This window comes from Mastigoproctus giganteus, chromosome 4 (genome assembly GCF_048544385.1).
Source record: "Mastigoproctus giganteus isolate SK-2022 chromosome 4, ASM4854438v1, whole genome shotgun sequence".
NCBI classification, from domain to species: Eukaryota; Metazoa; Arthropoda; class Arachnida; order Uropygi; family Thelyphonidae; genus Mastigoproctus; species Mastigoproctus giganteus.
The window spans coordinates 91,061,042-91,083,411 of NC_143578.1; the positions used below are offsets into that span (position 1 = coordinate 91,061,042).

A 22,370-nucleotide genomic window follows, 5' to 3' on the forward strand; every position below is an offset into this window, starting at 1 on the left:
ATTGGAAGAAACCCACTGTGGGGAGGCGTGGAAAATTCAGGAGTAAGAGATTGTTTTTGGTCGGGTGAGTGGGAGAAGAAGTGCGGAGGGCAGGAAGAAGAGAGTGGGTCAGTGTCAGTGAGTTGGGCAGTAAGATGAGAGTGAGAGAGTGTCAGTGAGTTGGGCAGTAAGATGAGAGTGGGTCAGTGTCAGTGAGTTGGGCAGGAAGATGAGAGTGGGTCAGTGTTAGTGAGTTGGGCAGTAAGATGAGAGTTGGAGAAGAAAAGAAAGGAATGAGTTTTTTTAGATAGAGTAGCCGGTGGAGAAAAGTGGCTAAGTTCTAATGTGTAGTGAGTATGAGGGGTAGATAAGCTTTAAGTGAACAGTTAAGTCAGTGATCTAATAAGTAGTGAGAGAAGCAGTCGAGTAAGTGGGAAGATGAAGTTGGAGCGCCGAAGTCGGTCAGACAGTCAGTCAAAGTAGACTGAGTTTCGAAGTGAGAGACGAACACGTGCCATAGAAAAGAGGGAAAATTTTTCAAGATCCTTAAAGCAGATGAGAAGGAGTCAACTCCATTATGAAGGAACGAGATTGCCTGATATTCTGAGAGCAAGTACGCTGGAGCTGATGAAATCCGAAGCCGGACAAAAAGAGTACAGCCATTCTGATCAGATGAAATTAATGCGTCCATAAAGAAATACAAAGGTACCCAGGAAGGAATCCAGCATCTTATGTCGAACGCCCCCAGTGATTGTGAGATGCGACCCAGATAGAAAGGATCCCCTACTCGCTTAGAGAAGGATGTACCGTGAAGTCTGCCAAGTTATGTCAGTAAGTGATTAGTTTGTTTAAGTACTCTCACCATCACATCGATTATAGACACTTGATAACCAATTTATCAGAACTTTTGATTGAACACATATGTATAAGTAGTACTATATTATAATGAATAAGTTAGTGAATGTTATGAACTGAAGGACATTACACAGGGCAAGTCAATATATATAGATAAATTTTGGAAGGGAATAGATATAAAATTTTTGAAGTGATTGATACTTGTTAATATTTGGTTAAATAAGTGAATGACTAAGTATGAATTTTGAAAGGGGATAGACGGATGTCAGTAACCCCCGAATGTGCAAGTAGTTAATTGTAGAAATTTGATAGTAATAATTACCTAGATTAGAGAAGGTTGTAGGCTATAATCTGTTAGAAAACAGAGTAATGATTTATACTGACATTAAGAGTATCGGAGCTTATCAATTTGGAGTAGGAATTGTTTTGTAATGAAAGGAGAATGTTAATAGATTCTTTTGAAAGTCAATTGAACTCAGGAGTAAGGAAGTAGAAACATTTTGTTAGTTTAAAGGAGGAGATAGTTGTTTATGATTTATGTAAAGGAAATAGCCCTCCTTGAGTTTGCTCAATAGGCAAATTACTTTGCTCATTTACATTCTGTTATAAGAAGATGAAATTAAATCTATTTGGTCATGAGTTTAATAAATTTCTTTTGTTTGATGTATCTATGTAAAAGTGTCCAATAAACTGTATTTTTATTATACAACATTTGTGTGTCTCTTTGTTATTCTGAGAAAAAGCCTATCCAAAGGGAATTAAACTCATCAAGGAGATTTTCCCCTAGAACTTGGAAATTTTCTGTGAAGTAAAATAGTCAGATTGCGCAAGTGGGGAGTTATTATAAAGGGGAGTTGTTAAAAGGGGAAATAAGAATAATATATAAAATAACATTATCATAAATACCCCCCCCCCACAATTGGCGAGCCAGCCAGGATATAATTCCCAAACGGAAGGCAGTGTACCAGAATAGCAAGGAAATAAGTTAAGCCCAGTTGCTGAAACTGAGAAAAAAAATTCAGCTGGCGAGCCAGAATACATATCATATCGATTTAGAATTGTTGTATAATATAAAATTGAATATTGGTTGAAAAATATTAAGGTAAATAATGGTGGAGATAAAAAGTTAAGCATTGAGTTGATTATTTATATGGTATTGGATTGATCATCAGATAAATTTGCTAAGATAAGAAATTTATAGATTTAAAGTGTTAAACTTTGAAACACGTTTAATTATGTATTAGTGAATTGATCACAGATTGAACTTGGATTGAGTAGATAAAGGTGAATATAAAGAAAGGAATATTGAAGCATTAGGAGTAATTAAGTGTATAGGAATTCATTATTAGGCTAAGAGATAAGCATTTAGGACAGATTAAACTTAAAAAGGGCAATTATATTACTGTTAATTAATTTGTCAATTAAATTAAAGATGGCTACAAGAAGGGCACATAGCAGTAGGGACAGGGAAAGAACAGAAAATAATGGAAGGGAAGAATCAGTGGAAACAAGTTCTAGCATAGTGAGTAACAATAATGGATCCCTTAGATTAAGTAAGTTCTTAAAAGTTTTTAGGGGCGAACCATCGGAAAGTGTAGACTATTTCCTGCGTAAACTGATAATGATAAAAGAAAAGGAAGGGCTAACAGAATTAGAGGTAGTCACTATGGCCGAGTTTAAATTAGAAGGCGCAGCACAGAGAAAATATTTAGAAACTACGCAGTCCACAGAAGTTGAAACTCTCGAACAATTCGAGAAAATATTAAGAAAGCTATTCTCTGAGAAAATTACCTTCCTGGAGGGAATCAATAGGCTAAGTAACATAACACAAAACAGTCGCGAAACCGTGGAAGAATACTATAAGAAGTTTAGAACAATTAAACTAAACACCGAAGTTTCCGAAAATGAAAATGGCGTCTTCGATAAAATTCTAATGGACCAGTTTTTATCGGGAATTAGAGAAAGATATAGGCGAGAAATACTTAGGAGTAAGCCAAAATCCTTAGCAGAGGCAGTACAATTGGCCGTCGAAGAGGAGAAACTAGATTTTCACGGTAGGGGGAACACTAGAAAGGATGTTAACATATTAGTATCCGAAGGGGAAACAAAACCCGAAAACAGTAGGGATAAGAAATTAGATGGTTTAGAGAAACAGATCGCAGGGGTGGAAGCCAAATTAAACAAGTTATTAGAAGAATTTAATACCAAGAAACAAATAAAGGAAGGGAACAAGGAACAGTTAGGCGAGAATACGCGGACCTGGGGAAGACACAATTACTTAGAGGAAAACGGAGATGGAAGGGAAGGATGGAGAACTGGAGAGGCTGACAAGGGTAGAATTCGTAGGTGGTGCTATAGATGCCAAAGGACAGATCACTGGACCCGTGACTGCAAGGGAGGCGAACTAGCAGAAGGATTCGAGGGGAGGAGAGAAAAACGGGGTTATAAAAATAACTGGGGAGATTATTGGGATCGAAATAGAGACTATCGATTGAGTAGGCCAAAAAACTCAGAACAGGTAAGGGAGGAAGCGCGCACTAATTATAGAAAGGGGAGCCATTGGCAGGAATACGGTAGGGAGTGCTGGTACAGAGATAGGCATCACGAGAGCAGAAATGAATACTGTCACAACAGGGGCACAAATCAAGGGCAGCATATAAGCATAAATGCTCTGCATCTTAGACGCTGGAAAAATAATTCCTGTGAAAAAAGGAGCAATAAATCAGGCGGCACAAGGAGGAAGCCACACACACATAGAAGTGAGTTTATGAATAGAGAACCTATAGTTGTGGCCACCCTAGGACATAAATGGAATCATCCAAGTCTAGTCAAGTGTTATAGGTGTAACAGATATGGGCATATCGCTAGATTTTGCCCAGCAAGAAGAGTACATCACAGAGATGAATATAAAGCTGATGACCCAAGAAATGAATGGAAACTGAAGAGGGGTCGGTTCTATCCATGGCGACCAACAAACCTGAAATCCGGGCCAAGCGAAAACGAAAGTAGATCCCATAGGATCAAAGTTGGTTATCAGATGAGAGAAAATGATGATAAATGTAAGACACCGACTGCAGTGGTGGAAGCGAAAGGAAACATAAGGAAAGGCGATGAGAGGCAAGTGCAAAGAACGAGTCAAAAGTTACCGCAAAGAAAAAAAGATGTTGATAAAGTTCTGATTGCGCAGGAAGAATTAAGAAGATTAAGGAGAAAGAGAAGAATTAGAGAAAATGACGAAACAAGGCAACAAGCAGAAAACAAAATAGTGAATGTGGAATTAGTAGAATTAACAGAGAAGGTTAGGCAAAATTCAGGGCAAATAATATCTCAAAGGGAAGGGAGACTAGAAAATAAAAATAGGAAACCTCAAACGGGAGTAGCAGGACAGTGGAAAGAAGGACTTGCGAATCACAGTGCAGAAAGGGCAATTAAACTGAAAGAATCAAACAGACTCCAGCAATTATATTTAGTGGGAGGATTAATTGATGAGTACATGGGATGGGAATAGTTTTAGTAAAGCCCAAAATATACATTTAATTAATGTACTTGTATATAATTGTAAATATTTGGCATCAGAAGGTAGTGTATAATAAGTGGTTGTATATTAAAGTGATGTAAATAGATGTAGGTGGTTAAATTCCAGGGAAGGTGATGGAGTATAGAAAAAAAAAAAAAAAAAAAAAAATGGAAAAAAAATTTTACACAGGTATAATTTTTTTTTTGGGAGAGGAGCGGCAATTGTAAGATCTGAAAATCTTACAAAAATAAAATATATTTTTTTGACTTCTGAAGTTAGTTTTCCTTTTTGGATTCTTGCCGTTGGGAGAAATGTTAATAGCGTCAGTTTCAATAAACAAGACTTATCCAGTAAGGATTGTAAAACTTAAAAGGTAGGAAGAACGAAAAACAGGAAAATTAGCTTTGCATCCCTCAAAACAGAAAACTGACGGAGAATACTATGACAAACCCAGCAGGGGGTCCGGCGCTGCAAAAACAACTTAAGTTTTATGAGGGGTCACGCACCGGAAACGCATACGGCAAAACGCACACTAGTTTCTAAAAATAGATGCTATAGTAGCTAGTGTCACAATTTGTGGTTTTTCTGAAGTGCTATAGAGACAAGCTGTGATGACACAGGAGGAGGTGTTTTGATGCATTCGGCCTACATCAAAGAGCTCAACGGATGTTAACAGGTAGGAAATAAAAAAGGAGAGGGGTATTGTGAATCACGTGCCACTAGGCTGGCTGACCTGCCAACAAATGAAAGGATAAAAATGAATATAGGAAAGAGGTGATTGGAAGAAACCCACTGTGGGGAGGCGTGGAAAATTCAGGAGTAAGAGATTGTTTTTGGTCGGGTGAGTGGGAGAAGAAGTGCGGAGGGCAGGAAGAAGAGAGTGGGTCAGTGTCAGTGAGTTGGGCAGTAAGATGAGAGTGAGAGAGTGTCAGTGAGTTGGGCAGTAAGATGAGAGTGGGTCAGTGTCAGTGAGTTGGGCAGGAAGATGAGAGTGGGTCAGTGTTAGTGAGTTGGGCAGTAAGATGAGAGTTGGAGAAGAAAAGAAAGGAATGAGTTTTTTTAGATAGAGTAGCCGGTGGAGAAAAGTGGCTAAGTTCTAATGTGTAGTGAGTATGAGGGGTAGATAAGCTTTAAGTGAACAGTTAAGTCAGTGATCTAATAAGTAGTGAGAGAAGCAGTCGAGTAAGTGGGAAGATGAAGTTGGAGCGCCGAAGTCGGTCAGACAGTCAGTCAAAGTAGACTGAGTTTCGAAGTGAGAGACGAACACGTGCCATAGAAAAGAGGGAAAATTTTTCAAGATCCTTAAAGCAGATGAGAAGGAGTCAACTCCATTATGAAGGAACGAGATTGCCTGATATTCTGAGAGCAAGTACGCTGGAGCTGATGAAATCCGAAGCCGGACAAAAAGAGTACAGCCATTCTGATCAGATGAAATTAATGCGTCCATAAAGAAATACAAAGGTACCCAGGAAGGAATCCAGCATCTTATGTCGAACGCCCCCAGTGATTGTGAGATGCGACCCAGATAGAAAGGATCCCCTACTCGCTTAGAGAAGGATGTACCGTGAAGTCTGCCAAGTTATGTCAGTAAGTGATTAGTTTGTTTAAGTACTCTCACCATCACATCGATTATAGACACTTGATAACCAATTTATCAGAACTTTTGATTGAACACATATGTATAAGTAGTACTATATTATAATGAATAAGTTAGTGAATGTTATGAACTGAAGGACATTACACAGGGCAAGTCAATATATATAGATAAATTTTGGAAGGGAATAGATATAAAATTTTTGAAGTGATTGATACTTGTTAATATTTGGTTAAATAAGTGAATGACTAAGTATGAATTTTGAAAGGGGATAGACGGATGTCAGTAACCCCCGAATGTGCAAGTAGTTAATTGTAGAAATTTGATAGTAATAATTACCTAGATTAGAGAAGGTTGTAGGCTATAATCTGTTAGAAAACAGAGTAATGATTTATACTGACATTAAGAGTATCGGAGCTTATCAATTTGGAGTAGGAATTGTTTTGTAATGAAAGGAGAATGTTAATAGATTCTTTTGAAAGTCAATTGAACTCAGGAGTAAGGAAGTAGAAACATTTTGTTAGTTTAAAGGAGGAGATAGTTGTTTATGATTTATGTAAAGGAAATAGCCCTCCTTGAGTTTGCTCAATAGGCAAATTACTTTGCTCATTTACATTCTGTTATAAGAAGATGAAATTAAATCTATTTGGTCATGAGTTTAATAAATTTCTTTTGTTTGATGTATCTATGTAAAAGTGTCCAATAAACTGTATTTTTATTATACAACATTTGTGTGTCTCTTTGTTATTCTGAGAAAAAGCCTATCCAAAGGGAATTAAACTCATCAAGGAGATTTTCCCCTAGAACTTGGAAATTTTCTGTGAAGTAAAATAGTCAGATTGCGCAAGTGGGGAGTTATTATAAAGGGGAGTTGTTAAAAGGGGAAATAAGAATAATATATAAAATAACATTATCATAAATACCCCCCCCCCCACAATTGGCGAGCCAGCCAGGATATAATTCCCAAACGGAAGGCAGTGTACCAGAATAGCAAGGAAATAAGTTAAGCCCAGTTGCTGAAACTGAGAAAAAAAATTCAGCTGGCGAGCCAGAATACATATCATATCGATTTAGAATTGTTGTATAATATAAAATTGAATATTGGTTGAAAAATATTAAGGTAAATAATGGTGGAGATAAAAAGTTAAGCATTGAGTTGATTATTTATATGGTATTGGATTGATCATCAGATAAATTTGCTAAGATAAGAAATTTATAGATTTAAAGTGTTAAACTTTGAAACACGTTTAATTATGTATTAGTGAATTGATCACAGATTGAACTTGGATTGAGTAGATAAAGGTGAATATAAAGAAAGGAATATTGAAGCATTAGGAGTAATTAAGTGTATAGGAATTCATTATTAGGCTAAGAGATAAGCATTTAGGACAGATTAAACTTAAAAAGGGCAATTATATTACTGTTAATTAATTTGTCAATTAAATTAAAGATGGCTACAAGAAGGGCACATAGCAGTAGGGACAGGGAAAGAACAGAAAATAATGGAAGGGAAGAATCAGTGGAAACAAGTTCTAGCATAGTGAGTAACAATAATGGATCCCTTAGATTAAGTAAGTTCTTAAAAGTTTTTAGGGGCGAACCATCGGAAAGTGTAGACTATTTCCTGCGTAAACTGATAATGATAAAAGAAAAGGAAGGGCTAACAGAATTAGAGGTAGTCACTATGGCCGAGTTTAAATTAGAAGGCGCAGCACAGAGAAAATATTTAGAAACTACGCAGTCCACAGAAGTTGAAACTCTCGAACAATTCGAGAAAATATTAAGAAAGCTATTCTCTGAGAAAATTACCTTCCTGGAGGGAATCAATAGGCTAAGTAACATAACACAAAACAGTCGCGAAACCGTGGAAGAATACTATAAGAAGTTTAGAACAATTAAACTAAACACCGAAGTTTCCGAAAATGAAAATGGCGTCTTCGATAAAATTCTAATGGACCAGTTTTTATCGGGAATTAGAGAAAGATATAGGCGAGAAATACTTAGGAGTAAGCCAAAATCCTTAGCAGAGGCAGTACAATTGGCCGTCGAAGAGGAGAAACTAGATTTTCACGGTAGGGGGAACACTAGAAAGGATGTTAACATATTAGTATCCGAAGGGGAAACAAAACCCGAAAACAGTAGGGATAAGAAATTAGATGGTTTAGAGAAACAGATCGCAGGGGTGGAAGCCAAATTAAACAAGTTATTAGAAGAATTTAATACCAAGAAACAAATAAAGGAAGGGAACAAGGAACAGTTAGGCGAGAATACGCGGACCTGGGGAAGACACAATTACTTAGAGGAAAACGGAGATGGAAGGGAAGGATGGAGAACTGGAGAGGCTGACAAGGGTAGAATTCGTAGGTGGTGCTATAGATGCCAAAGGACAGATCACTGGACCCGTGACTGCAAGGGAGGCGAACTAGCAGAAGGATTCGAGGGGAGGAGAGAAAAACGGGGTTATAAAAATAACTGGGGAGATTATTGGGATCGAAATAGAGACTATCGATTGAGTAGGCCAAAAAACTCAGAACAGGTAAGGGAGGAAGCGCGCACTAATTATAGAAAGGGGAGCCATTGGCAGGAATACGGTAGGGAGTGCTGGTACAGAGATAGGCATCACGAGAGCAGAAATGAATACTGTCACAACAGGGGCACAAATCAAGGGCAGCATATAAGCATAAATGCTCTGCATCTTAGACGCTGGAAAAATAATTCCTGTGAAAAAAGGAGCAATAAATCAGGCGGCACAAGGAGGAAGCCACACACACATAGAAGTGAGTTTATGAATAGAGAACCTATAGTTGTGGCCACCCTAGGACATAAATGGAATCATCCAAGTCTAGTCAAGTGTTATAGGTGTAACAGATATGGGCATATCGCTAGATTTTGCCCAGCAAGAAGAGTACATCACAGAGATGAATATAAAGCTGATGACCCAAGAAATGAATGGAAACTGAAGAGGGGTCGGTTCTATCCATGGCGACCAACAAACCTGAAATCCGGGCCAAGCGAAAACGAAAGTAGATCCCATAGGATCAAAGTTGGTTATCAGATGAGAGAAAATGATGATAAATATAAGACACCGACTGCAGTGGTGGAAGCGAAAGGAAACATAAGGAAAGGCGATGAGAGGCAAGTGCAAAGAACGAGTCAAAAGTTACCGCAAAGAAAAAAAGATGTTGATAAAGTTCTGATTGCGCAGGAAGAATTAAGAAGATTAAGGAGAAAGAGAAGAATTAGAGAAAATGACGAAACAAGGCAACAAGCAGAAAACAAAATAGTGAATGTGGAATTAGTAGAATTAACAGAGAAGGTTAGGCAAAATTCAGGGCAAATAATATCTCAAAGGGAAGGGAGACTAGAAAATAAAAATAGGAAACCTCAAACGGGAGTAGCAGGACAGTGGAAAGAAGGACTTGCGAATCACAGTGCAGAAAGGGCAATTAAACTGAAAGAATCAAACAGACTCCAGCAATTATATTTAGTGGGAGGATTAATTGATGAGTACATGGGATGGGAATAGTTTTAGTAAAGCCCAAAATATACATTTAATTAATGTACTTGTATATAATTGTAAATATTTGGCATCAGAAGGTAGTGTATAATAAGTGGTTGTATATTAAAGTGATGTAAATAGATGTAGGTGGTTAAATTCCAGGGAAGGTGATGGAGTATAGAAAAAAAAAAAAAAAAAAAAAAATGGAAAAAAAATTTTACACAGGTATAATTTTTTTTTTGGGAGAGGAGCGGCAATTGTAAGATCTGAAAATCTTACAAAAATAAAATATATTTTTTTGACTTCTGAAGTTAGTTTTCCTTTTTGGATTCTTGCCGTTGGGAGAAATGTTAATAGCGTCAGTTTCAATAAACAAGACTTATCCAGTAAGGATTGTAAAACTTAAAAGGTAGGAAGAACGAAAAACAGGAAAATTAGCTTTGCATCCCTCAAAACAGAAAACTGACGGAGAATACTATGACAAACCCAGCAGGGGGTCCGGCGCTGCAAAAACAACTTAAGTTTTATGAGGGGTCACGCACCGGAAACGCATACGGCAAAACGCACACTAGTTTCTAAAAATAGATGCTATAGTAGCTAGTGTCACAATTTGTGGTTTTTCTGAAGTGCTATAGAGACAAGCTGTGATGACACAGGAGGAGGTGTTTTGATGCATTCGGCCTACATCAAAGAGCTCAACGGATGTTAACAGGTAGGAAATAAAAAAGGAGAGGGGTATTGTGAATCACGTGCCACTAGGCTGGCTGACCTGCCAACAAATGAAAGGATAAAAATGAATATAGGAAAGAGGTGATTGGAAGAAACCCACTGTGGGGAGGCGTGGAAAATTCAGGAGTAAGAGATTGTTTTTGGTCGGGTGAGTGGGAGAAGAAGTGCGGAGGGCAGGAAGAAGAGAGTGGGTCAGTGTCAGTGAGTTGGGCAGTAAGATGAGAGTGAGAGAGTGTCAGTGAGTTGGGCAGTAAGATGAGAGTGGGTCAGTGTCAGTGAGTTGGGCAGGAAGATGAGAGTGGGTCAGTGTTAGTGAGTTGGGCAGTAAGATGAGAGTTGGAGAAGAAAAGAAAGGAATGAGTTTTTTTAGATAGAGTAGCCGGTGGAGAAAAGTGGCTAAGTTCTAATGTGTAGTGAGTATGAGGGGTAGATAAGCTTTAAGTGAACAGTTAAGTCAGTGATCTAATAAGTAGTGAGAGAAGCAGTCGAGTAAGTGGGAAGATGAAGTTGGAGCGCCGAAGTCGGTCAGACAGTCAGTCAAAGTAGACTGAGTTTCGAAGTGAGAGACGAACACGTGCCATAGAAAAGAGGGAAAATTTTTCAAGATCCTTAAAGCAGATGAGAAGGAGTCAACTCCATTATGAAGGAACGAGATTGCCTGATATTCTGAGAGCAAGTACGCTGGAGCTGATGAAATCCGAAGCCGGACAAAAAGAGTACAGCCATTCTGATCAGATGAAATTAATGCGTCCATAAAGAAATACAAAGGTACCCAGGAAGGAATCCAGCATCTTATGTCGAACGCCCCCAGTGATTGTGAGATGCGACCCAGATAGAAAGGATCCCCTACTCGCTTAGAGAAGGATGTACCGTGAAGTCTGCCAAGTTATGTCAGTAAGTGATTAGTTTGTTTAAGTACTCTCACCATCACATCGATTATAGACACTTGATAACCAATTTATCAGAACTTTTGATTGAACACATATGTATAAGTAGTACTATATTATAATGAATAAGTTAGTGAATGTTATGAACTGAAGGACATTACACAGGGCAAGTCAATATATATAGATAAATTTTGGAAGGGAATAGATATAAAATTTTTGAAGTGATTGATACTTGTTAATATTTGGTTAAATAAGTGAATGACTAAGTATGAATTTTGAAAGGGGATAGACGGATGTCAGTAACCCCCGAATGTGCAAGTAGTTAATTGTAGAAATTTGATAGTAATAATTACCTAGATTAGAGAAGGTTGTAGGCTATAATCTGTTAGAAAACAGAGTAATGATTTATACTGACATTAAGAGTATCGGAGCTTATCAATTTGGAGTAGGAATTGTTTTGTAATGAAAGGAGAATGTTAATAGATTCTTTTGAAAGTCAATTGAACTCAGGAGTAAGGAAGTAGAAACATTTTGTTAGTTTAAAGGAGGAGATAGTTGTTTATGATTTATGTAAAGGAAATAGCCCTCCTTGAGTTTGCTCAATAGGCAAATTACTTTGCTCATTTACATTCTGTTATAAGAAGATGAAATTAAATCTATTTGGTCATGAGTTTAATAAATTTCTTTTGTTTGATGTATCTATGTAAAAGTGTCCAATAAACTGTATTTTTATTATACAACATTTGTGTGTCTCTTTGTTATTCTGAGAAAAAGCCTATCCAAAGGGAATTAAACTCATCAAGGAGATTTTCCCCTAGAACTTGGAAATTTTCTGTGAAGTAAAATAGTCAGATTGCGCAAGTGGGGAGTTATTATAAAGGGGAGTTGTTAAAAGGGGAAATAAGAATAATATATAAAATAACATTATCATAAATACCCCCCCCCCACATGTGAAAGGAGAGGCAACCTTAAAATGAACTTATGGCTTGCACCTCAGAACGAAGCAAAAAAAAAAAAAAAAATAATAATAATAATAATAAATAAATAATGAAAATGCTAAAGATAAAACTGATATGCATAATTTTAACAAAAGGTAGAATGGACCCACTGTGAATAAAAAGAATTTTTTTTTTTTTTTTTTTTTGTTTTTCTTATTGATAATCGGTTTTATAAAAGTACCATCTTTTCCAGCTGCTCCCGACCACAAAATATTTTTCTTCTGTATCCGTGTCTTTATTACAATATTGAAAATATTGAAATTTAAAGTTAAACACCACTTCGTATATAGCTTCGATTTTATCTCTCTCTCTGGTCAAAAGTAATTTCTGTAATTTCGCTCCACTTAACGCCTATCAGTTTCGTTTACCCTCTCGTACACACCGCAACGCAAACATCTAACTTCCTTTGTGACTTAAGTATGTAAACAGCTTCGTCGCAGCACAGAACAAAATCTCATCCTCTTCTCGAATGCCTCTTTCAAAATGATATTAGGTGATAAGAGCAACCTAAAGTACGATAAACGCCACCAGCAGAGGAGCCTTCTCAATATTTTAATAGGTGGTTTAAAAAATCCGAAAAATAGTATTTTTAATACGACAATTACAATAAAAACCACAAAACCTGCGAAAGCCCATCAGGAATTTAAATTAAAAAATTAAATTAAAATATCGTTGATCTTTGTATAAAGTCATTTTGTTTACAGAATGACTTGCACACAAACATCATTTACAAATTTTCAGGCCTCAAAAAAAAAAAAATAATAATAATATATATATTTATATATGGGCTCCCAACAAAGGCACCCGAGGAAAGTTTCAGTGATACAAAAAGTGTATAATACGAGGGGCGAGGGGGTCAGTACCGTGCAGTGGGCGCGCCAAAATCGGAAATGTACTTAACCGACCTCAGGAGGTTCCCCTGGAGTGGGGAGGGGGAGTCCTTCTCCTTATACTATTCCAGACATTTCGGTCATAATGCTGATACGCAGTAAAAAAATAAATAAATTTCGATGTCTACATATTTCTATCATGCTGCATCTTTGTATTGACATATAACATCAATATATGGGTGTGCTCTGCTGGCTGTTACTGCACATACCTTTAATCCTCCACCTCTTAAGAAAACAACGCTTTCTGTTCTGCGTTTGCTGCCACATTCATTTCATTCAATACACCTTATGCTAGTAGGCTATTGTCCTTTCCGTATACAAATTTTGAGTTTAATTGTAGCAATAAATATATTAAGATTGAAAATAATAAATAAGAGAATTTTAACCCAAGAGTGAGGACTCAACGCATTACGCTTGTATCCTTCAGAAATGATCCCGACATGAGTCATGAAATTTTATAAACTCACCTGAGTATATTTCAGCGTTGGCCTTCTCTAGTCCAAGGCGTCGGTACGCCAAACAACTTTTTCGCTTATTAAATGTTGCAACATCGTCTTTAAAATCCTCGTCACTCTGGATAGGTCCGTAAATATCGCCTATCGTCCACTGGTCACATTTCACTTCATCCCAAAACTTGCGAACTTTGCGTTTCTCCCGAGAAACAGAGGTACCTACACCCTTTTTGGCACTTTGCTGCGAAAGTCCATCGACAACAAATCTTGCTTTGGGGTCCTTTTTCCGCCTGAAGTAACGAAGGAGATGAGTCCTCATGCACTTGATGTCATCGTCTTCGGACTTTACTTTCTCCAGTATCATTTGGTCCAAGTCATTGAACCCACTCTGTGGCCACTGAGTACTGCCTAGAACAAAACCACCCGTGTGTTAGAAACAGCATAACTACTATAATGCGCATACAGAAAATCATAATTCCAAACAATGGATTATCACGTGTAGTATTAATATTTATTTCAAAGAAACTTCGGGATATTTAGAATATGCCCTGATGGTAATAAATTCAAAACATTGGAATGTATATATTTATACCATTCAATCATATTTCCTTTAAAGAATCATGATATTAAAAAATGATATCTCTCAGTTTTCATATCAGTTTAATTAAGAAAACATTTAATCCTTTTTTAAAAAAAATCTTTAAATTAAAAATAAGGTCTCTTTTTTAATAATTATAATATATACCACTTAAAAAAAAGAAATTAATATTCTTATTGGAGCAGTACAACTACACTAGTTAAAACTGCCTTTCGTTGGCAAACTTCCCCCGTTTTCATTGGGTGTACAGAGCAGCGGCGTGGGATATTTGAGTGTTTTTACCAGTAATTACGTTGTCGGTTACCTTCCATAAAAAAAAAAAAATGATGAAAGCATTTTAAACAATTATGTTAATTTATTTCTATTTCAGAACAAGTTATACAATTAAAAAAAAAAAAAAAAGAGTAACATGTAGACATTTACAATCAGTGTGCTAAAAAGACTATAAATGTCTTTACATTTTTTTTTTTTTTTTTTCAATTTTTATAACTTGCCTCATCTGCTTTGCCTCACCAATGTTCACAGAAAAATAAATAAATACTGTGCTTTTTTCAAAATACTGTATTACAAAAATGAACACACTAAAAATACTTCAAAAATAATTTTTGCATTGTAAATAAACACTAAAAAAGGTGTTTTATTATCGATGCAAGTTTTATACTGTAATAAAAGGTAAAACAAAGTTTATTACAAAAATAAAACATCCAAAGTCCACTGGTTAAGTGCAACACTAGTGGATGCTATGGCCCCTTACCCAACCCTAGGGAGCCCAATCCCAGGCACCAGCAAAATCCCGCCTCGAGCGAAAGGCAAGAGGTCAGGAAAAAGAAAATCCCGCACCCACAGACAGTAATGAAGTCCTTGGGTGCCCGCAACAACAACAAAAAAAGTAGTACTAAATATGTATAAAAAGTAAATTAAAATACGAATAGAATAGGAAAAAAGATTAGATAGATAAATTCGTAAAGTAAAAAAATAATAATAAAATTAATAATAAAGGTGTATATAAGAAAAGGTTTTTACCTTTTCTTATATACACCTTTATATAAGAAAAGGTAAAAACCTTTTCTTATATTTTACTTATGTATACGATTTTTCTTATATATACGATTTTTCTTATATTTTTCTTATGTATACGATTTTTCTTATATTTTCTTATATAAGATAAAAAAAATTAATAATCTCGCATCTACATGGAGAAAGCAGTGAGTGCCAGCAATCCCGTACCACAGGAGTCCCAAATCTTGGGACTCCTGTGGTACGCAAAAGAGTTCCCCTCGTGAGGCCACAATTTCTACCCCTTTAGGGGCTGTGGAGAAACAGAAAATAAAAACGCCGATCCATGGAAGAAGAAGGCAAGTTCGTATTGTCAGGTGAGTCCTATCGTAAGTCATTCTGGTTTGAAATCAATTGTTCTGGGAAAAACAATTATCTAGCAAGATATCCTATCTAGGTACGTCCTGTCAGGTAAGTAGGTCTATTTTATAATTTTGATAACCGTGAATGGTGCTCAGAATACGTAAGTAATAGTTTCATAGAGTCCAAGAGCTTAATCAAGTATCAGCATAAGTTTTTTTTTTTTTTTCTCCTCTTCTCTATTGTTTGAAATTTAGGATACATTTCTAGATAAATGCAAAAAGCCTATTGCACAGTTAACATTCACGTAAGATAGTGGTTGGAAGTTTAAGGGTTTGTTGTAGATGGTGGCGTAGGTATATTTGCCAGCGGTCCGACAGTTGAAGGAGATGGAGCAGCCAACATCTCTTTTCTTTTTCTGAATACTTCTAGTGCAGATCAATGGAACGCCTGAAAGGATTCTTCATTTTCCACGAAAATAGCTTCATTTCCCTCACCAAAATTATTATGATAAGATTTTATTGTTGATATTTAGCAATTGTAGTTGGAAGAATGATAAATCACATGAGCCCCGTTTCCTCGGACCCGCAGGAGCAAAGCTGTGGGTTGCGAAGGCCGAATTGAAATAATTTTGAATTTAGGGATCCGTGACCAGTGATTAAGTATGATGAATACAGACTAGGGCTGAACCATTTCTTAACATTTCTTCCCGTGGCAAAGGTAACATCTGATATAAAGTTTCGTGTCACGTGCCAAGTTTTACTGGTATCCCATCTGGTTTGCCAGATGTTTATCAGATTTTTCCATATTCTGAGTTTCTCTTGCTTGATATTTGCACCTAAATTACAAGTTACGGCAAGAATTTCAGTGGGAATTTTGTGTTTTATTCGGTAGCAGATGCCTTTGTACACGAGGTGAAGGTCCATTGGAAGCAACCTTCCAAGACCTGCAGTGCAGCAGAGGATGCTGTCCTGCAAGCGCGAAGCATGGAAAGGAGCATAGATCTTTGAAGTGTGATTAGTTTAGTTTTAAATCTGATGTTTGTTGCCCTGTAAAACCACGCTCCAGAGGCGTATGTGACCATTGTGACAAAAACAGCCTTGTAATATAGGGAAAGGGTATTCCTATTTAATCCCCATTCAGCCTTGGTGATTCTGATTAGAGCGTTTGTATACTTTTTGATCTTTGAAGTTAGATAGTTGACGTGGGCCACAATATTTAATCGGTCATCAACAATAACTCCGAGATATTTGAGCTGTGAAACCATTGGGATGGAACTGCCATTAATTTTAATGAGCGGAGGTCTACCATAATCATTTTCCCCCCTGAAAGTCATCATCTTGGTCTTTGAAGGAGATATACTCAGTTTATTAGTAGCTGCCCAAGCAAGAAGATCAGATAGAACCATGTAGGCGAGAGATTGGAGATCCGAGCGAGATTTTCCTGCAAAGATGAGAGTCAAATCGTTGGCATATGCTATTGCGTGTGTCTTATCAAAACTGCGAAGTAACCAACTGTCTAGGGCTATATTCCAGATGATGGGTCCCAAGACAGAACATGGGACACCCTCTGGAAACTTTTCTTGTTAGAGACTGCTGTTTTGAGATGACTCTGATAGTCTTGAAAGTAGCTTCTAATTACGTGGAACAGTTGTCGGGAGCAATTGGTCTTGACGAGTCTATCGAGGGTGCTTTCCCATCACAGGGAGTCGAAAGCGCCTTCGAAGTCAATAAAAATGGCTAATTCATATTTAGCCTGAGAGGACCCAATGTGATGGACGAGATTCACAAGGGCATCTTTGCAAGATTTTCCTTTCTTAAACCCGAACTGTCGGGGAGAATTTAGGTTGCTGTTTTCAAAGAGATTTATAATTCTTAGAGCAAGTAGTCTTTCAAATAATTTTTCTAGGTTTGCTAGCAACGAAATTGGTCTGTAGGCTTTCGGATCTGAAGCTGGCTTTCCTGGTTTTGAATAACTTTAATGAGTGCACTTTTCCATACATCTGGAAAGATTTCTTCCATAAGGCATTTGTTATATAAATTGATGAGTACCTCTGGCGTTATATCGTCAGAGTGCCCGGCACATGGATGACTGGACCCAGACTATCCCAGCAGAACAGCGCCCAAAGCATGACACCCCGCCGCCGGCTTGTTTTCGTTCTACAGTGCATCCAGGCGCCATCACTTCCCCAGGTAAACGACGCACACGTACCCGGCCGTCCACATGGTGCAACGGGAAACGTGATTCATAGGACCAGACGACCTTCTTCCAATCACTCAAGGTCCAGTTTCGATGCTCGCATGCCTATTGTAGATGCTGTGGCCGGTGAACCGTGGTTAGCATGGGCACTCGGAACGGCCTGCAGCTACGCAGCCCCATTTTCAGCAGGGTTCGATGTAGTGTGTATTGTGACACATACCTCCCGTCGCCTGCATTCCAATTACCGATGAGTTGACCACAGTCACCCTTATGTTGCCACGTACCATCCGGGAGAGCCTTCGCTCACTTCGAGCACTGATGAGCCGTGATCGCTCAACACATTGCCGGCGATTCGTGGGTTTCCCCTCCTCGGACCACTTTCGGTAGGTATTAACCACGGCTGACCGTGAGCATCCCACCAGCCTTGCCGTTTCGGATATGCTCTGACCCAGTCCTCTGGCCATTACAATTTGGCCTTTGTCAAACTCACTTAAGTCTGCTGCCTTTCCCATCTGAAGAACAAGAGTAACACTGATTAACGGAGGTGAGTATCAGGTGTTTTTCATACCGTGTCCCGACCCGCGCACGCGCCGTAGTTCACCTGCAGTTGCTTCGATTTGCATAACGACTAGCTGGTCATAATGTTTTGGCTCATCGGTGTATATGCATATACGTATATATATATATAGGGATCCGAAAACTTTTTTCACAGGAAGTGATCACAGAATGGTAAGATGTACACTTGATATAGATGTAGGAAAGGAAAGGAAAAAACTGACTCGAGTAAATAATACAAAGGTCTTTGAGATAACAGAGGAGGAGAAAAAGCAGTATGTACTGGAACTTAAGAACAAGTTTGAGCTTCTGCAGACTGCTCAGGACCAAGATATCGACGAGGAATATTACAACTTTCTGAAAGTGATAAAGCCCAAGAAACCTATAGGGAAACAGAAATCCAAAGAAGAAAAAATTAGTCAAGAAACACTTGTCATGATGAACCAAAGACGACAAATGAAGAGCACGAAAAACACTGACAGGGAGAAAATTGAGTATACTGAGTTATGCAAAACCATTAGAAAGAGACTCAGAGAGGACATAAGAAGATTTAACACAAGAAAAGTAGAACAAGCATTAAGGGAAGACAAAGGATTTAAATCAGCAGCCATGAGCAGTAATACAGAAAGACAAATGATACTGAAACTGAAGAATAGCGATGGTGTACTTATAAACAGCAGAGAAGGCATAATTCAAATAGCAGAAGACTACTATAGAGAATTATACAAGGAGCGAGGGAATGATACCAGCAGTGGGGAAGATGGATTGCAAAGTAGCAACACATACGACATACCCGATATTCTTCCTGATGAGGTAGAACATGCACTGAAGAAAATGAAGAATCGGAAAGCCCCGGGGGAAGATGAAGTTACTGTAGAGTTGTTAAAATTGGGAGGAAGAGACATAACACAAAAACTGGCAAGGCTCTTCACAAAGTGCATTAGAAAAGGTGTGATGCCTAAGCAGTGGAATAATGCAATCATAGTTTTGCTGCATAAGAAAGGAGATAAATCAGAAATTGGAAATTACAGACCAATTAGCTTGTTATCCCACATCTACAAGTTGTTCACAAGGGTCATTACTAACAGATTAGAAAGAATACTTGATGAGAATCAACCGAAAGAGCAAGCTGGCTTTAGGACAGGATTCTCAACTATGGATCACCTTCACGTAATATCACAGCTAATGGAGAAAGCAAATGAATATAAAACACTATTATGCCTGGCATTTGTGGATTATGAAAAGGCATTTGACTCCATACAGCATAAGGCAATGTTTCGGGCACTGGAAAGACAAGGCATAGATACCCCATATATTATGATTTTGAAGAAAATATATGAGAGTGCTACCTCCTTTATTAGACTAGACAAAGACAGCAGCAAATTTAAAATTGAGAAAGGAGTTCGACAAGGAGACACAATATCTCCGAAGCTGTTTACTGCTGCCCTTGAGGAAGCTTTCAGAAGATTAGACTGGTCGCAGAAAGGAGTCAATGTGAACGGAGAGTACCTAAACCATTTACGATTTGCAGATGACATTGTGGTCATAAGCCACGATCCCAAAGAATTAGAGGAAAATCTTAATCAGTTATGCACAGTTAGTAAGGATTTTGGACTAAAGATGAATATGGCTAAAACAAAAGTAATGATGAACAAGTATGCCACGGAAAGGGAAATAATGATTGAAGGAGCAGTAATTGAAAAGGTGGAGTCATATAATTATCTAGGACAAGTTATTAGCTGTAAATGGCTGGAAGTCAAGAGAAGAATAAATTTTGGATGGATAGCATTCAGGAAATATAATCACATACTGAAGAGCAATATCCCAGTTTGTCTGAAACGTAAAATAATGAATCAATGTATACTCCCCACCATGACTTATGGAAGTGAAACTTGGGCACTCACCAAAAGAATGGAAGAGAAGCTGAGAACTACACAGCGAAGAATGGAACGAATTATACTGGGAATCCGACTGTTAGATAAGAAGAGAAACACATGGATTAGGCAGCAAACTCAAGTAAAGGACATTCTTATCAAAACTAAAGAACTAAAATGGTCTTGTGCAGGACACATAGCTCGAAGACATGATGACAGATGGACTAAGAAAATAACAGAATGGTACCCAAGAGGAGCTAGAAGAAAACCTGGAAGACAAAGGCGGAGATGGATAGATGAAATTCATGAGTTTGTGGGTAGTAAATGGATGGCCAGTGCTCAAAACAGAAGGAAATGGAAAGTTGCTGGAGAGGCCTTCATCCTGCAGTGGATTGAAAATGGCTGATGATGATGATATATCTCAGTAGTTTGGAACTACGTACTAGTCTGTTCAGTAGATAAGTTCGTTTTGGTTTCCTTTGTTCCTATTGACATATCACCCGAAACCCATTACAACCATCAAAATTTCAAGTACGTATATTGAAATAAATTAAGTGTTTTATTCTAAATGCTATATTTTCTTAGACCTCTAGCCTTATCGCGCGGTTTTTTTTTCTAAATTCATGCTCAGTGGATATTGAAATAACCGATACAAGTTTACCTTATACAGAGTGCAAAATATGGGAGATGCTAATTTCTGATTCCCTGATCTAACGAAAAAGTCATCAGAGCCAGAGTTCCGGCAAATTAAATGCAAAAATTACTAGAAAAAACCTACTTCATCAAATATTTCTACCGATAATCCTATTGCATAAAGAGCAAAGATGATTACAATTATCATTTCAAGTATACAGCATATCAGGGAAAAGATGAACGAACAAAGGCCTTCACTTCTCTGATAACTGCTCCTTAGCCCGTTTCTCCATAGTACATAAAATTCTATCGTAGTGATCCACAAATATTGTTTCAGTGTTATTTTTCTTTAGAAATAAATTCAAGAAATACCGAAGAGTCTGTCATAGAGATAGTTTCAGTATTAATGTGAATAACACTAATTAAATCATATGATATAATGATTTTATCGTGTACAAAGAGTTACAGTTTACTATAAATAAGTCAAACTGCTCACATGATACAAATGCTTAACACCTCGACGATATATCCAACCGTGAATCCTGTCATCAGAATTCAACATAGGGTGTTGGGATATTAATGAGCCCCCCCCCCCCTTTGTATGTAAACAAAGTTGGTATACGTACTAATTACACCAAGACTGAAAAAAAAAAAAAAAAAAAAAAAAAGGATTCAATGATGAAATGGAATCTGAATTGTACAGTACAATGCCCAGCATTTAAAACTTGTTGCGCTGTAAGGGATGTGAATCAAAAGGGAGGGTTTATAGAATAATTTTGTCAACTGAGTATCTCCCTAGCTTAATGTTACATTATCTTTTACTTACCTCCCATCCTTTCTTTTCTTGAAATTTCTTCTGCTAACGAGGAAATGATGGCTTGTTTTACTTCGCAAGAATCTCCTTTCATCAGATTTAACATCCATGACTGGATTCTCTCGAGTGCCGACATCTGGCGAACGGCATGAACAGACGCAATTTGCAGGCGATTGGAGTTACTGTATCTACTAGAGAAATCGAGAATATAGTCTACAGTACTCGGGTCACCTAGATTACCTAATGCTTCTAGCGCATCAATGGCGACATCGTTATCTTCGTCCTTATACGATTCTCCCATATCTAAGACAGCAAGGAGTGTGTTTGCAAATTCCCTACGTTCCTCTTCAGGTACAGACGGTTTGGAAGCCATATTGGATCCGCTAAGAGCCAGTGCTCCTATTAAACTAGGATTTGTAGTGTCGCTTGCTAATAACTGTTGGACTGCAGATATCCCTTTCTTTGTGGGACGTGGTAATTCAGACAGCACATCGACTAAATAGACACGGTTGTCAACAGATGACCAAAGGGTTTCGTCTTCTATGATGGATATAATGGTCTGTAAATAAAACGGTGCCGTGACATGAATATTGACATCTATATATCGTGGGAAGTAAATGCAAAAAAAAAAACAAAACAAAAAAAAAAAAACAGATAGTTCTCTTAGAGCAACGTTTTCAAGGAAACTATGGTTCTCACTCGTATATATACATTTTTTTATTTTTTTATTTTTACAAAGTAAAAGAACACGACAGTCACTCCAAAAGAAATATCCACATTTATTTTACAAAACTATATTTATTCTACAGCATTTTTATTTGTACACCTATATACGCACATTACCTAAGAACATACATAACTCTCAATATAATTACCGTCACGCTCAACAGCCTTGTGCCACCGCGGAACAAAAACTTGTATGTATGCCTTCGCAGTAAAAT

General features: G+C 37.6%; 1 protein-coding gene across 1 annotated transcript in view; it reads right to left on the reverse strand.

The window, feature by feature from the left end:
• Positions 1 to 22,370, reverse strand: part of LOC150086902 (uncharacterized) — a 95,440-nt gene that overhangs the window by 21,459 nt on the left and 51,611 nt on the right. The window contains exons 12-13 of the mRNA XM_090372796.1: positions 21,442 to 21,988; positions 13,416 to 13,808 (exon numbers count right to left, since the gene is read on the reverse strand). Coding sequence (XP_090228922.1) covers positions 13,416 to 13,808; positions 21,442 to 21,988 — 940 coding nt within the window. The remainder of the gene's footprint in view (positions 1 to 13,415; positions 13,809 to 21,441; positions 21,989 to 22,370) is intronic.